General features: G+C 39.1%; 1 protein-coding gene across 4 annotated transcripts in view; it reads right to left on the bottom strand.

Moving 5' to 3' along the window:
* Positions 1–15,606, bottom strand: part of ARID4A (AT-rich interaction domain 4A) — a 78,746-nt gene that overhangs the window by 22,211 nt on the left and 40,929 nt on the right. For all 4 annotated transcript variants that reach the window (XM_019518404.1, XM_019518401.1, XM_019518405.1 and 1 more), the window contains exons 11-14: positions 6,435–6,507; positions 3,749–3,843; positions 3,530–3,627; positions 2,150–2,375 (exon numbers count right to left, since the gene is read on the bottom strand). In XM_019518404.1, the coding sequence (XP_019373949.1) occupies positions 2,150–2,375; positions 3,530–3,627; positions 3,749–3,843; positions 6,435–6,507 (492 nt within the window). The remainder of the gene's footprint in view (positions 1–2,149; positions 2,376–3,529; positions 3,628–3,748; positions 3,844–6,434; positions 6,508–15,606) is intronic.

Below are 15,606 nucleotides of genomic sequence, written 5' to 3' on the forward strand. Positions count from 1 at the left end.
AATTAAAAATTTTAGTTGTATAGATTCTTTATGCTTTGGTCATTTTCTTAAATGCTTATGTGTATTCTCTTTTTGGTTGAATAAACAGCAACTATATGGGTCACTGATTTTATTTATGTAGCTACTAATATGGCCCTCCTCCCTGCAACATGCAAACAAAAAAAAAAAAAAAGACGTCAACCAAGTGCTCCCTCCTTTCACAGGATCATAGAAATTAAGGGCTGGAAGGGACCTTGATAGATCCAGTCCAACCCCCCTGGCTCTGGGCAGGAACACTGCTGAGATCAAATGATCCCAGCAAAGTGTCTGTCCAGTCTCCTCTTGAAGACTTCCAAGGTTGGGCACTGCACCACCTCCTTGGAAAGTCTATTCCAGATTCTGGTTACCCTTTCCATCCAACCTAAAACCATCCTCTAACAGCTTATGGCCATTGCTCCTTGTCCTCCCCTGGGGAGCCCTAGTGAACAGTTTTTCTCCCAGCTCCCGATATTCACCCATTACATACTTATCGATGGCCACCAAGTCTCCCCTCAGTCTTCTCTTCCCCAGGCTGAAGTCCCAGATCCCTTAGCTGTTCCTTATAAAGTTTGTCCTCCAGGCCCTTAATCATTCTTGTGGCCCTCCTCTAGACTCATTCAAGATTCTCCACGTCTTTTTTGAAGTGCAGCACCCAGAACTGGATACTTCCTCTCTACTCGGCGCTGATGAGACCTCAGCTGGCGTACTGTGTCCAGTATGGTAGTTCATATACTAAACACAGACTTCTGTGAACACGACCAAGTCACTGTACCACTGTTTCCTTCCTTCTCTGTACACAATAATGGCTTAGTTTGCAGATATATTTGAGAGCTGTCCTCAGGACATTGCAGTTTTAAGTACTGCATGCAAATCCATTTTTGGATGTAAAGCCCATAATGGTATTCATGCCTTGCAGGATGGAATTCTATATTCCAAATCAGAAGAACGTAAGAACTGCCATACTGGGTCAGACCAATGGTCCATCTAGATCTTGCCCATTATCCTGTTTGATAGTGGCAAAAGTGGAAGCTATGCAGGGAGAGCATCAGGCCAGGTATCTCTAAAGAGTGATCTAACTCCTATTCAATACACTCCCTGGCATCTACCATTTATTAGAGTCTAGCATTTGTGAAAATTCTCATTCACAATCAAAGGGCTTCCTCTACTGAAACAGTTTTTCATTTCTAGTAGAACATAACTAGGGATCTCCTGAATTCACAGCAGAAGTGGACAGCACAGCAGCTCCTTTAATTTTTCAGGTTCCACCACATGCCTCAGCTGATTGGCTGACGGGCCCTGATGGTCCTGCTGTTTGTTGCTGCCTGGCTGGGAGGCAAAAATGGTGCCCTATTTTAAACTGCATTTAGTCTCCCTGCCAATCAGGACCAAGTGGCAGGGCCTTTCCACCAACTGGTGGGTGAGTGGGGTGGCATGCTGGGGAACTTTCAAGATTCAAGGAGCTGCTGAGCAGCCCACTTCTGCCGTGAATTAGGTAGGTCCCTAAACATACCAGTAGATGGAAGCCGTAACTGAGAAGGGAAAGGTGACCATTAGGAAGTCTTGACCCCTGGATGGTTTTGGACATCAGGAAAATTAATCTGAATTGGATCCTAGTTGATAAGAGAGCAGTGTAAACAGTGGTACAGTGACTTGGTTGTGTTCACAGAAGCCTATGTTCAAGCTACTGTAACTTTGTACATGTAAGGCATTTCTCAAGCACCATCAATCATCTTTGTTAACAGGTTAAGTGACATTAGGTTAAGTAGACCCAGTTCCATTTAGCACAGCGGTGCTCAGTCTTCTGGTCCCACAGCTGAGATGAGCGGCATATGGCTGTTCTGTGGGTGAGATCTGGCCGTGTGCCACCACAGCCCCAGATGCAGCTGGAGAGCAACCCTGTGCACTGGCCTAATTTAGCATGTAGGGCCACATCATCTGGAAATCTGACAGCAGGCAATTAAAGCTGCCTCCACTCCCCCACTGCCAAATTTCCAGACCCAAAGGATCAGATGATATGGCTCTGTGGGTCGGATGTGGCTTGAAGGCTGACGGTTAAGCACTGCTGATTTACCACATATATATATAAACAAATAAATAACACCCCCCCCAGCCCTCCAGACAGATTACTTACTCTTGGGGATCTTAGTTCTATTTCTTCCTTTTCACTTTCACTGCTGGAATCGTTTTCCTCAACTTCTTTTTTTATTTCTATTGGGGGCATCTCTTGTTCCTCTTTTACACTTTCCTCCATTGGTTCCTCTTGTTTCGGTATGTCTACCACTTTTGGTTCATTGTGATGGATAGTCCTAAACTGAATGTTTGCAGAGCGGCAGTACTCTTCAAAACCATAAAGATACCTAGATATACACAAACAGTTCCTTCATTTTTTCAGCATTGTTTATTTAATTTTCTTTCATTTCGCCACAAAAAGCTTCATTGTTTTCATGCTTGCAAAATACAAGGAAAGAGTACTAACTCCAGGAAAACGTACAAAAAAAGAAACTGTTAAAGAAATTTGAAATCAAATAATTAAATACTGACAGAGGCAAAATAAGCACTTTGCATGTGTGTACATGTGCAAGCAGGTATGCACATGCACACATGCGTGCACACACACTTAACTAGTTATATATTTTTTTTTTTACCTATTTACTAGTATGACACCATAAAGCCATCAACAAGTGGTGCTGGCCCCTACCCTGGGGGTCTTTAAGAAGAGGCTGGATGCCCACCTAGCTGGACTCGTTTGAGTCCCATTTCTCTTTTTGGGGTTTTTGTTGTTCTCCCGCCCTGGCGGGGGGTCGGGCTAGAAGATCTACTAGGTCCCTTCCGACCCTTAATCTATGAATCTATGAATCTATGAAACTACAGATTTATAAGGCTTGAATTCTGTAATTCAGAAGTGTATATATTTTTATGTATATTTAAATACATATTTTTGGACTTGATGTCTGAAATGTATCTATGGGTTCCAGCACTAGACAGAAAGTTAACAAATCTGAAATAAATACAGGCAAAGTTCTGTCCATATCACACAGCTATTGTAGACATCAATGAGAGGTGATTGGGCATTCAACTGAGGTCAAATGCTGCTCGTGTAAATAAGCATATGTTGCAAACTGACTGAATGCTAACCTTGTATTTTCAATTTCATTGTCATATCCCAAATGGCTATATCAGATGCCAACAATATAGATTTCCTGCTATAAAATGAGTATAGTTCTAACATACTGCAACTGCAAGATCCTACAATGAGAGCACTCTTTCCCTCCTGTTGTAGATAATGAAAGTGGAGAATGCTCAGCACCACTTTCTAAACTACAGAATTCAAGCCTTAATCTATAACATTTGCAATGAGGCAAAAATGAACAAGGCACTTTAACAAAGGTATGTAGACAACTTAGTTCTCTATTACTATTTACTTTTCCGCTGAATTAACAAAAAGGGTTTGAAGGTTTGTGAGATTTTGTAAGATTTTCACTATTTTTCAATCACATAAGGGAGAACTTACTTTCTATAAGCAGTTTTTACATTGTAGGAAGCAGCTGAGTTCAAAATGGGAATGCCAAGGTCCATATAAATTTGCTTCCATACAGCACCACTGTCAATCTAGAAAAGTAAATTTTCTTTGTTAACTAAAATAATTAAGAAATAAATGTACTGAGACTGTAACAACAGTTTTTAAGAATCTTAATGTATGTTTAGCTTAAACAAAAAAGTTGGCACTTACATTGTCACATCCGCCCTGCTGATACACCAGCCTAAAAAGTTTGAAGAGGTTAAGATCTTTGTAGCCTAGAACAGGTGGTTTGTTGATAGGAGTACCTAATTAACATAAAAATAAATAAATAGTTATCATGCAAATAAGCAAACTTATCTTCCACCCCACAACATACAATTACTTGTTGGCACACGTTTACAGTGTAAGGTCTGTAATGATGTGTCTACCTATCATATGTGTCCAAAGTCAGAAATTCCCAACCAGCAAACCTGCCTTGTTTTGTATCAATGTATAGTTCTAAGTGGATCACTAATGTGTTTGCTACCATCGGCCTCCTAACTCCTGACTCTCCTGTAGATGTGGGAGAAATCCCTATCTGGTTGGTTGCCCTTTCCCAAGAGGCCGTGTGGGGGGAAGGGAGAAAAGGGAAGCCAATCAGAGATCATACAGGTATTAAGGCAAAACCTAGTAAATGGCAGAGAGTAGTAGCAGGTGTAAAGAATGCTTTGGGGTGGGAACCAGCAAACTGTGGGTTAGAAAATGAAGTGGGGACCAAGGGCCAGAATGTGAAATGGTAGCAGAAGGTGGAGGAAAAGGAAAATAAGGGTGAAGGGTGTAGGTGGAGGAAGGAGGAGTACAAAGACAGAGTAGGAAAAGGGGAAGGAGCACAAATTAGCTGTGAAGGGGGAGCCCACAGTCACGGCAGAAAAGGAGCTGCCCTTCCCCTACTTTTGCCCTCCCTCCATGCAATTTGATATGAATCATGCAAGTTAGAAGGTATTGGGTTTTGCTTTGGGAATACTGGCAGGCATGCCCTGTTCAAAACCTCCTCCTTGAGGGAAGACCATGTGGAGCAATCAAGTGGGAAGGGCACTGCTGCAGCGGAGAAAAAGAAAAAGAAAAGGAAATAAAAGACCCAGCCTTGAAAGTAACTGGCTATGTTTAATCAAAATATATATATATATATATATATTTTTTTTTTTTTACAGAATACCAGTTTGCCTCTGGACTGGGTCTTCACTTTTACTGTGCTATAAACTCTTTTTTTCTCCCCAGTTCCCATAGCCACTTGCATGGTTTCTCCCTACTTCCTGGACTAAAAGTGCCTCAAGCAGGGAGTGAGGGAAGAAGGAAAGAAGGGAAGTAACAGGAGAGAAAAACAACTGCAATAAAACTAGGATTGCTCAAAAAAGATACAGTTTCTTTCCTTGGCTTGTCCCCTTGTTCCATTCATGTCTTCCCCAACATATGCATTTTACAGGAATGCTTTACAAGGTATGGTCTTTAAAGTGATACTAGATGAGCTCCACTGTAAGTTTACTATAAAAAAAAGTACATAACCCATTGATATACTTGTGACTGGCAAATGGCAAGACCGAAAAAGTTGGGTACTATTTATTCTACAAATCAGAATATGCCTAGTTAAAAGGGAAGCCTAGTTTAGTTTAAAGGGTGAACTGCTATTTTAGTTTAGTTTCTTATTGTTCTTTTCTTCCTTCTCTCGTTAAGGAGGTTATGTACTAAATACCTTATTATCAAAGGCAAAAGAAATTAGTCAGCACTAAATTGACTATGCTCCTCCCAAATCAAGTCCCTTTAATTCTGACTATCTCCATGCTTACTCTGCTACACCATGCTGTAATATAACAGTTGCCATGGCATCATTCGCAGCCAGATACGTAATTTGAGTGGGAAGTCTAGAAAGCAACATTTTAAATGCATGCAATCTAGTTAATATATCTAAAATACTCCGAGTAATTTTTGACCGAAAAAAAAATCTAAAAAGAATCCACCACACCTGTGACATTTTTCCATCTTGCAAACACAGGAGTGAAGCTTTCTATATTCAAAGCTAAGATATAGCCATAAGACAATAAAATATGGGATTGACACAATATTCAAGAAAAGTTAATTTGTTTTCTTGTTTAAGGCTACTTAAAAAAACCCCACAAGGTGTTGAGAAAAAAACCCCTCTGCCTTCACACTCTGGAGCGCTCATGCTGCATATGCCACTGAAATCTGAAGTAAGGAGGATGCAATTGGAAGGATGGCAAAGTATCATATTCTGCTAACAGTAATTATCTGCAGCATATGCACTTCCAATATTTTTTCAGCATAGTACCTAGGCATCGTGATCAAAATAGCCTGATCTAACTCAGTCTAGAAAAAGTTTTTAAAAAAGTGTTCTTTCCATTCCAACTCTTGGGCTAACCAGGATCATGCAAGTTGTCCTCAAGAGGAATGCTACTATTGCCCTATTATTGGAGGAGGGTCTGTGAGAGAAGAAGATAGTTTTGCACAGACACTTTAAAAAATGGCTCATTTCCTGACTTCTGGTGCCTGCAAGTTCTACAACCTACTAAATGTTTCCAATGTTCATCCCAAGGATCAGCAGCTGCAGTTACCAACACTAGTTGCCACAGGAAGGTACCAACTGATACTAGGAGACAGTTTAAGTCCAGCCCATAAGAGGCTGAAAAAAACTATTTGCTTAGACTGGATTTTTGTTAACTACACATGCACATAAATGTATCTGAAGCAGATGTTGCAGTTAAAATTCAGTAGAAGATTTCCATCTGCACCCTATTTGTTATTATTATGCATTTATTTCAGTGACACAAGGATGCTGCATTTAAAAGCAATTTTTAAACAGTTTCAGTAGGCAAGAGGCAGTAAATTTTAAGTAATGTGTTACCTCTGTCTTCCATAAACTTGTAAAGCTGTTGGAGGAAGTTGTCCCTCTCTTCAGGATCAAGCTCTTCCTCAGGCTGTCAAAACAAAGGGAAGGGTACATTCTGAATATTAAACATGCACGGAAAGTTTTATTGGCAAACTCAGATCTCAAACTATTCATTTGAACAAAAGAGCCAGAAAACACCTGGAAGAAAAAGTGAAGCCACGTTAATTGGCAAATATAAATAAGACAGGAGGGCAACTAAGTCCTAAGCACTACAGCCCCACACACTGGGGCTAGAGACATAAATTAGATATGAAGTAGTATAATCAGTATGATCAGAAACTGGTTCAAATCTGTAACACAACAGAAGTTCAGTGCACATAAACTGCTTTCAAACTGGATGAAAACCAGTTTAAGATAAACCTGGATGGATGTAGTATCAGACTTAACTGATTTAGGTTCAATCCATTTATTGAATTTCTGTCCCAGATCCCCTCCAGATTCATGTCAACTCATAGTCCCTCAGCATCCCACGATGCTTTGAACCTCCCTTTGCAGGGTGGGTGGGCTAGCCATGGCCCAAGCTGCCTGCTCCAGCTGAGCAGGGAGGTGTGATCTAGTGCCCCCACGGCTTCTGGCCTGGGCCACTACAGGCATGTGGCTGCATTTCCAGAATCAAAATGTCCAGAATGTCTGTTCACTGCTTATTGGTTCAATCTATACAGTTGAAACTAACATGTGAAGATTGAATCATTTCAGCCTTGGGCCTTTTGACTGTACTTAGCCTGGGAGATTCAACAGGGGAAACAAAAGTACAGAGCACTGAAATCCTCAATTCGTGAAGGAAGGAAACTGAAGAAGAAACAGGACACAGCCTGTACCACTATACTGCATACGCTGATGCAATACCACACAGTAAAATCTTGCTGCAAATGTGACTCTTTACAAAACAGTAGTAGCTCACCTGAATTACAGCCTTCCTTGCTAGCGCTAGGAACTATCTGAAAACTATCTGAAAAGAACTGCAGATAAGGCTCCAAAATTATTTTTAATATAACAGCCCCTTTTTTCAGATGCCCATTAATTCCTAGAGGGGAAAAATCCCTTGGGGATTAAATGTTTTATGCTGGGTCTCAGCTCAAAGCATTCATGTCTGAAAACATTGGAAGAGTCCCTTGCAGAGTTCAAAATCACTGAATGCTTATTTTTTACCATGTTTAGTTTTGCTACAGCCATTACTCTTACACCACCACAGATAAACAGGTACACGCTAGATAGTCTACAACATGGGGCTTTTTGCTATAGAGGGAAATGACATAAATAAAGTTGAGTTCTCACTTCTAAGAATATTCAGGGGAATTATGAAATTTTAGCAGAGCTCAATGAAGACTTGCTCTTGCAACACTGTATGTACCCCATCTTCCCTGCTGGCTTGGAAAGGACAGCAATTGCTGATGAAGCAATTTGTACAAGCAACACTGCAGGTCTCTTGGAGAAAAGCTTATAGGAAAAATGAAAAGATAAAGCCTCACCATTATACTAGGAACACTAAACAAAAATTCTTTCAGTTTAGAAAGGAAGGAGACACAGAAAGAGAGAGCGTGCGAAAGAGAAAGCGCACACGAGTGCGTATCCATTGATCTCAGTTCCAGTTTGCTCTGCATTCTGCAAATTCTAAGCTTTCATTTTCAGAAAATAACATTCCTAATCTTTTTGTTGTGAAAGCATAGCCAGTGAAATGTAACCTGATGCACTGCTGCTTTGGTAAGAGAAAACTAGTCTTCTGCCAAGCATCAGTAGCAATTCACCCATTTCCTACCATACTTGTCTCAATGGAGTTGTAAGCTTCAAAACCCAATAAGGGCCATTTAAATACTAACATTATTAGGAAGAGGCAATTTGTTTCTTCTCCTTCAATTTTTCTTTGAAAAGAAACAAGGAAATCCAGTTCAAAAGCACAACCTAGTACAACGTACAGGGCGAGGGAAATGGCCACCTTACCAGTCTGCAGTATATTTATAGAAACAGAGAAAACTACAAAATTAAAAAAGCAGAAACTATAATGCTGCATACTTATTGTTGCTATAGGAACCTTAGCTGTGCTATTGCTTCTTCTTTAAAAATGTCTAACTGTGTAGCTTTAATTCTGCAATTAAAAGATTTCTAGCATTTGCTATAAAATACCTTGATATCTATGAATAAAAATCATAGAACCATAGACAAGTCAGGCTGGAAGCAACCTCCACAGGTCACACCGAGTCCAACCCCCTGTCTGAGGCAGGATCATCCCCAGCCAAACCATCCTATACAACCCATAAGCTAAACTCTACATCGGACTACCATCATCCCTGACATAACACACATCTAACACCCTACGTTGTCACAAGTAAAGCAGGTCCTCCTTCTATGAAACATCAATCTATGCTCAAGAGATCCTAGGTAGAGGGCTGTGCCCCTGCTACAGAGGAAGGTAAAAACCCCAATCTGACCATGCTACATACTGGCTAGCTATTCTATCAACATATCACTTTTGAATTCAGAAATGCTTCCACATTTCAGTTTGAACCATCTAATCTTGAGGACGTACTGCCAATACTAAAACTAAACTATAAATCAGAAATAGTACTTCTGTAAACAGGTAAGCCCGGGAATTATCCACATTACAGTATTTTCAGTTTAAATAAAGGAAAGGGCAAAGGTAAAAGGCAAAGGTCTATTTACTTGGGGAAGAAGAGCAGAAAGACTTAAAGACTAACCCTGGGGAGCTTGAAGTAGTGAAGGAAAAGCTAGGATGACTGATGTACACAATGGGGCAGAGATGACCTGAACCAGCCCATTCATATAACTGCAGACCAGGTGAAAAAAAAAGACAGATTCTTCCTGGAAAGTTTTCTGCCTCCAACCTGTGCATTTGCTACTGTTGCCTGCTGTGTATCTATGGTGCAAGGGGGTCCTAGTGGCCTGCCTGCTACTCTGATCCCCCACAGTGCTCCATTTCAATTACCACATGCCCTTTAGGTTGCTTGGCTCAACATCCTCTAACCAGAAGTCCTTGCACCTGGTGATGAGGAGGGATGAGTGGTTATTTCTGCAATATTAGCATCTAAAAGTCTCTACCAAAATGGCAGCCTTACTATGTTAGACATTACAGAGGGGTAGTACCTTTGCTCTGAAGAAGAACATCTAACTGAACAAGGCAGATCAAGCAAGTTTTGTATGTTAGTCCCATTTTACAGATGGGTAACAGACATAGGTAATGGGACCTATGGGTCACACAGGGAGGCTGCGGCAGAGCCAGTAACAGAACCCAGACCCCAAGTCTATTCCAGCACCTTAACTAGAAAGCTATGCTTCTTTTCTAGAATTAACTGCTACATACACCTCTTTTTTTTCTGAATGATATGGAGAAGCACAGCAGGTCCCTTGCTCTCACACACCCACATCTATTTGCTTTGCTGCAGCTTCCAGGAGGAGGATAAAAAGAAGTACAATGAGCCTAAATTACCACTGTGTCATATTAAAAAGGCTGCCACTGCCACCTCCCACCATTACGGAGAAGCAATTCTGTTAGTAGGCAGTCTGAACACTATACTTCCCAGCATGCCACCTCCTGTTAGTAGGCAGGAAGATCTCTGCAATTTCAAGCACCCGTCCGTCCTTTTCTCAGATCCAGGCATTTTCTTTGGAAGGCTTCAGGTTCCTTAAATAAAAACTGTGCAAATAAATTTACAGTACATCTCTCATTTATATTCTGTACCCACAGAGATGCTTCAAAGGGTAAGCAAGGCCAAAGATTTAGCCCAAATGGGAAAACAAACAGTTATATTTTTAAACAGCAAAACCACTCCTCACTCATACATATAATTAAATGTAACACCAGGAGCTTTTACAATAATTAATATTATACGTGGAGAACAGCTTTAATTTACAATATTAATATGCAGCTTTTCCTACTTGGTACTGATTGTTCTCATCCACCTTGATAGTTAATATTGGAGATATTAAAAACACAATACTTATGTTATCTCAATATAAGCGACACACCCCTTCCCAAATAAAAATGTCTTACTCTGAGCACATAACATATTCCTTGTACTGCTGACTACTTTGCAAGATTAGTGCATATGTGTTTTATTTTAAACAGCAGTGTAGAAACTTGCCAAACAAGTTATCTTTATGGGTTTGATCCACTGCAGTTAAGGTGTACTGGCTCAAGCTTCATATTCAGCCAGTGATTGTCTGAGTCTTGAGCTTTACCAAGATTTCAAATAAGAAAAAGAAATACAGCTCTGTTATGTTTCCCATCACCTACTCTTTGGAAAGTAATTAGAGCACCTGATGATCCTAATCTGTGCAACTGATGGACTGGAGGGTTGGAGGAGGAAAACTGCAGCAAGCCACAAACTTGAACAGAAACCAAAAATCTTGGAGAAGTTATATATGCTGCAGGTGGTTTTTAGCCACTTAGCAATACATGCATTTAGCACATTCACTTAAGTATACATATGAGACTGCCACAGATCCTTTTGGGGTGCCACTTCATATTAGTGCTATTAAATGTGAAAACACCTACACAATTCACAAGATAAACCCATAGATTTCAAATAGCCATCCCTTCAGAAAACATCTGTTGTGGTCTTTGGAACAGAAAAATTGCTTGTATTTTTCTGTAGTCAAAAAATGAGTGAAAGCTAAGAGGGGCAGTTTCCAAGGGGTGCCTCGAGTCTAACAAGGTTGCCAACCACTGACTTTAGTAAACTGATTCCTGCTGAATACATTGCTCCATAACTGTTAAAACTGTGATGACACTCTTGTATGCAGTTTTTACAGTCAGAGTTTACAAACTATCTGAAAAGAATCGTATCTTGTTATACCAGATCCAATTTCAGATTAACAATTTATCTGGCTTCTCAAGGTCATGTATCCCACAAAGGAGAGGGATTTTAAAGCAGCACTGAAAGAAAGATTTCTAATCATACGTAAGAATCCAAAATCTCTACTTAAAAAATGTAAAACTCAGTTGTCCCCTGACATTTTTTCCTCATACGAATTTAGCACTGTAGAAAGGTACGCGACAATTTTATAAATGCTTTACATTTTTAAGATTCATACGTTTAAAAAAATGTTGTAATCCTCTAACAGCCTCTGGATCAGCAGACCCCTGCCCTGTACTGAACACTGCTGCTGTCAGCAAGGCTCCACTGAGGTCCCAGGGTCCGACTGCGTGATCTATTGCTTACAGGACTGGGATGAGACAGAAGAGAAGCCGACAAGCACGTTTGCCGAGCTCATTGCAGAAAGCAGGTTACATGCATACCTAACACATACATTGGCTAAAAGAATGTTCATATTGACTTGTTAGGGCAGGAACTTGCAGAACTGCTTTCATGCAGCAGCTTTTTAAATCTTTCCTCTCATATCAGTGCATTAAAAATATCTCATTTGTGTGTGTAGAGCTCCATATTTTTAGGTGCATATAAAAATGCATGTTACCTGAAATTATACAGATGTAATTCTGATGCATCTATCTTTTTCTTTACTTTTCCTTTAAAAACTGCATCATTTTAACAATTATTTTGGTACAATAAATCAATTTTTAAAAGTACATACTTAAAAAAAAAATCTTAGATTTAGGTTGTTGAAGGTATCAAAAAATATCCCTTGGACTTTTAAAATCAGTGCTACTATTTTAAATAATATTCCTATAACCAAAATTAGATTTGTATTAAGTGGAGAACTTAATTCCAATCTTTCAGATGAATACCCTCACAGACTGGCTGGCCCGCATGGTGACCTGTGTACTCAGTTTCCAAACTGGTAGTACCTTTCCCTACTTCCAACATGATCTTGTCCCATCAGCTTGAAACTCCAAAGAGCTCTCCAGCTGGACAACTCCTTTGGGATAGGAAACAATGCAGTAACAAGCTGACAAAGGGTATTTTTGAAAGATTTCAGCAGGAAAAAAAAAAAGAAAATCAAAGAGATAACAAAAGATACTGCTGCTCCAGAGGCAACAGCAACTGAAGCCAGTGGAAAGGCAAGAGATTTCTTTAGTCCTTGTTTTATCTTCAAACCTGAAGACTAGAAAATCCCTCCCTTTCCTTCAAGGTTCTTGCCCTTTGACCAAAACAATTATGTATTTTTTTTTCTTTCCAGGACTCTTTGAAATTCTATACTTGAAAGTAAAATGTAGTCTTAATACACAAATTCTTTTTGTTGCTTTGAGAGATATCTATATCTATCTATAAATAGATATATATCTATACATATAGAGCTATATATGTATAGATAGATAATATACATCTATATATAGATATATTATGCAATTATTCTTTTTAAAACTGCATGAAGGGATTTGCCAATAAACAGAAATATCAGAATTGAGGCATAAGGAGAAAACCACAGGCTGCTGACACCATCCTTGCACGAGGAAAAAGATGCTAATTGTCCATTTATTTGCTAATCTACAATTATTTCTTTCTTTACTGATAGAAAAATTACAGCACAAGCAAATATTACCATAGCATTCATTTTGATTTGTAATGCTCATATCAGATTCAGCTTCTGGAATATGAATCTATGTAACCAGTGCCGCAGAGTTCAGGATTTTTCCTACTTTATCCTGCAGTTTACCCTCTGAGTGACAGTTGCACTCTAATCTATGTCTAGCTCTGTCCTTTACAACGGATTATGAAAATTTACGATTGGATACAGACAAACTAGTGTCAAGATTAAAACCAAACTCACTCCCAACGAGTAAAAATATCCTGCCAAAGGGAGCAACAACACACTAATTTAATTATTTAAATGTAAGCTGTAAATCAGACAGCAACAGAGCAACTTCTTCAGGCTGCTGTACAGCATTTTTTATTTTTTTTTTGAAGTCCACAAACTTAGCAATTCATAGGCTATCTGATTTTTAATGTTCTTCTGAAATTTAATCTCTCATTGCCCAGTCTCCAGATTTTCTTCCTGCATAGTCTAGAAGACTGCACATTCATAAGTAACTTCTAGCAGGGGAATAAGCATCTGGATGTCACTATAATGATTCAGAATTTTTGGTTTATGAGCAGACCAAAGGACAAACATCAGCATAACGCCTTTAACCTTGGTGCATTTAGCCAACATTTTCCTTTCTACTGCACCGCAATAAAAAAGGACAGTTTCAGTCAAAGCAAACTTACAAATCCTAATCAATCTTCCAAAAAATATCAGGTTCTCTGATCAAAGACAACTACGTTAAGCCAATCAGTTTAGATTCTGTAAGAATATACTACTGGCTATTTGCAGGGGGCACATTAAAATACATCTGTAGAACTGAAGACTATGGCATTTATTTGAAGAAGGCCTACCACGTCTGGTTGGCAGCTAGGCCTTTGCTGCACAGCCATTGTGGGTTTAAAAAATTCCCACACAACACAAATGCAAGTCGCCACTTCCCTTCTCAGAACATAATTCCTGAAAGAACTAAACAGAGATGCCTTGAGGATATTCTCACAAAAGAGAGAGATTATTTTGACCTTGATTAAAAGAAAAGGAGATTAAATGTAAAAGCACAGTCTGAATGATTCAGTTTTGTAACTCACATACAGCTAAAACAATAGCTTTTACTCATTGGCTCTCTTATGTCTGCATTCCAGATTAGTAATCTTATGAAGCAACCCCCTAAAGAAAACAAGACAAAACAGCTTAAATCCTCAAATTCTCAGTCTTTGGCAAAAGTACTGAGCAGGGCCCCAAAATAAAATGACTCCGTTATAACAGTCCAGTGGGAATTTAACTTAATGGCCCAAAATGACAGTTCTGTTCTGACAATTTGAAAGATCAATATCTATGCTCCACTAAAATAGCTTCAGTCTGAAGATGTTCATCTTTTTACATCTGTACTTGTCAGCTGCAGAATCCATTGTTTCCAGGTGACACATCTACCTCTGGAATGCTTTACGCCCCTGTCCATAGCCACCAGATTACTCCTTCGAATCAGAACTGAAAACATTTGTTTTATAGGAATGCTATTTTGTTTGAAAACAAAGCTTCTCCCTTCCCCCTTCTTTGTTTTAAATATACAGAACTTTTAAACAACAGCCATTGTACAATTTAAAAAAAAAATGGATACTAGAAGCTGATAAAGCTATTCTTGATTTTTACTTACAGGAAACACACAATTTTAACAAATATTAATACAGACCAATACAGACTGCAACAGTTCACACCCTGCAAAATGTGGCCTGTTCAGTCCTTATCACAACATACAGAGGAAGAAAAACCATGCACAATGGGATTTTATATTGTATGCATATTCATCCTTTCAGTTACCTACCATATGAGTATTTTCATATGGGAAGCTACTCCATTTTGCAGAACGCTATTACAAAGAATAACATTAATATCTAAAAACAGATTCTTATTGTCATTTTTACACAGGATCATTTACCCTTGATTGCATGCTATATCACATTGTTCACAGATCAGAAACCTAGCAATCTAACTTAAATCCACATTCTTAATAATAAAAAAATGTTAACACTGCACATTAAATACATAAAATCCTTACCTATGAGCTGCATTTTCTCTGAAATGTAAAATGGTTATATTTCTTTTCTATCTAATCTGCCCAAATGCCTGGACATAATTTCAGCTGGACTTCCAGATATCTGCTTGCTTTTTCTCTCACTGCACGGCATCCACAGTTATACAGCATTACTTACATTCTCTTCCATATAAAAAAAATCAGACATTACATGAAAGGAAAAGAAAGAGACAGCCCATTTCAAACCATCTGGCAAGCCTCCACTGGCAGGCTGCCAAGCCTCTGCTAAATCTTCCTCTCTTTTCTGAGCATGCTCACTCGAAACCAACAGAATGTTACTATGGCAACACGGTAGGCAGCCTCGAAGTATGTACAGCCATTCTGTTTGCAGTGTGACAAAACCACATACTACAAGGGAAGCGAAAGGGAAACAATATTTGACCTTCTTTAAAAAAAAGACATCTACTTTCCTTTTCCAGATCGAGAATACCAAATTTTCTTGTGCTGTGCAAACAGATGAAGAAACATCTGTTTACAGGCAAATACAATCCAGCAAGACTTAAAACCCGTAAAAAAACCATAAATTCCATGAATTCATTTTTGATGACACAAGGAATGTGCCTGCTTTACTTTAAAAAAAAAAAAAAAAAAAAAAAGGGG

This window comes from Gavialis gangeticus, unplaced genomic scaffold (assembly GCF_001723915.1).
Source record: "Gavialis gangeticus isolate Ggan-Ray unplaced genomic scaffold, GavGan_comp1, whole genome shotgun sequence".
Taxonomy (NCBI): domain Eukaryota; kingdom Metazoa; phylum Chordata; order Crocodylia; family Gavialidae; genus Gavialis; species Gavialis gangeticus.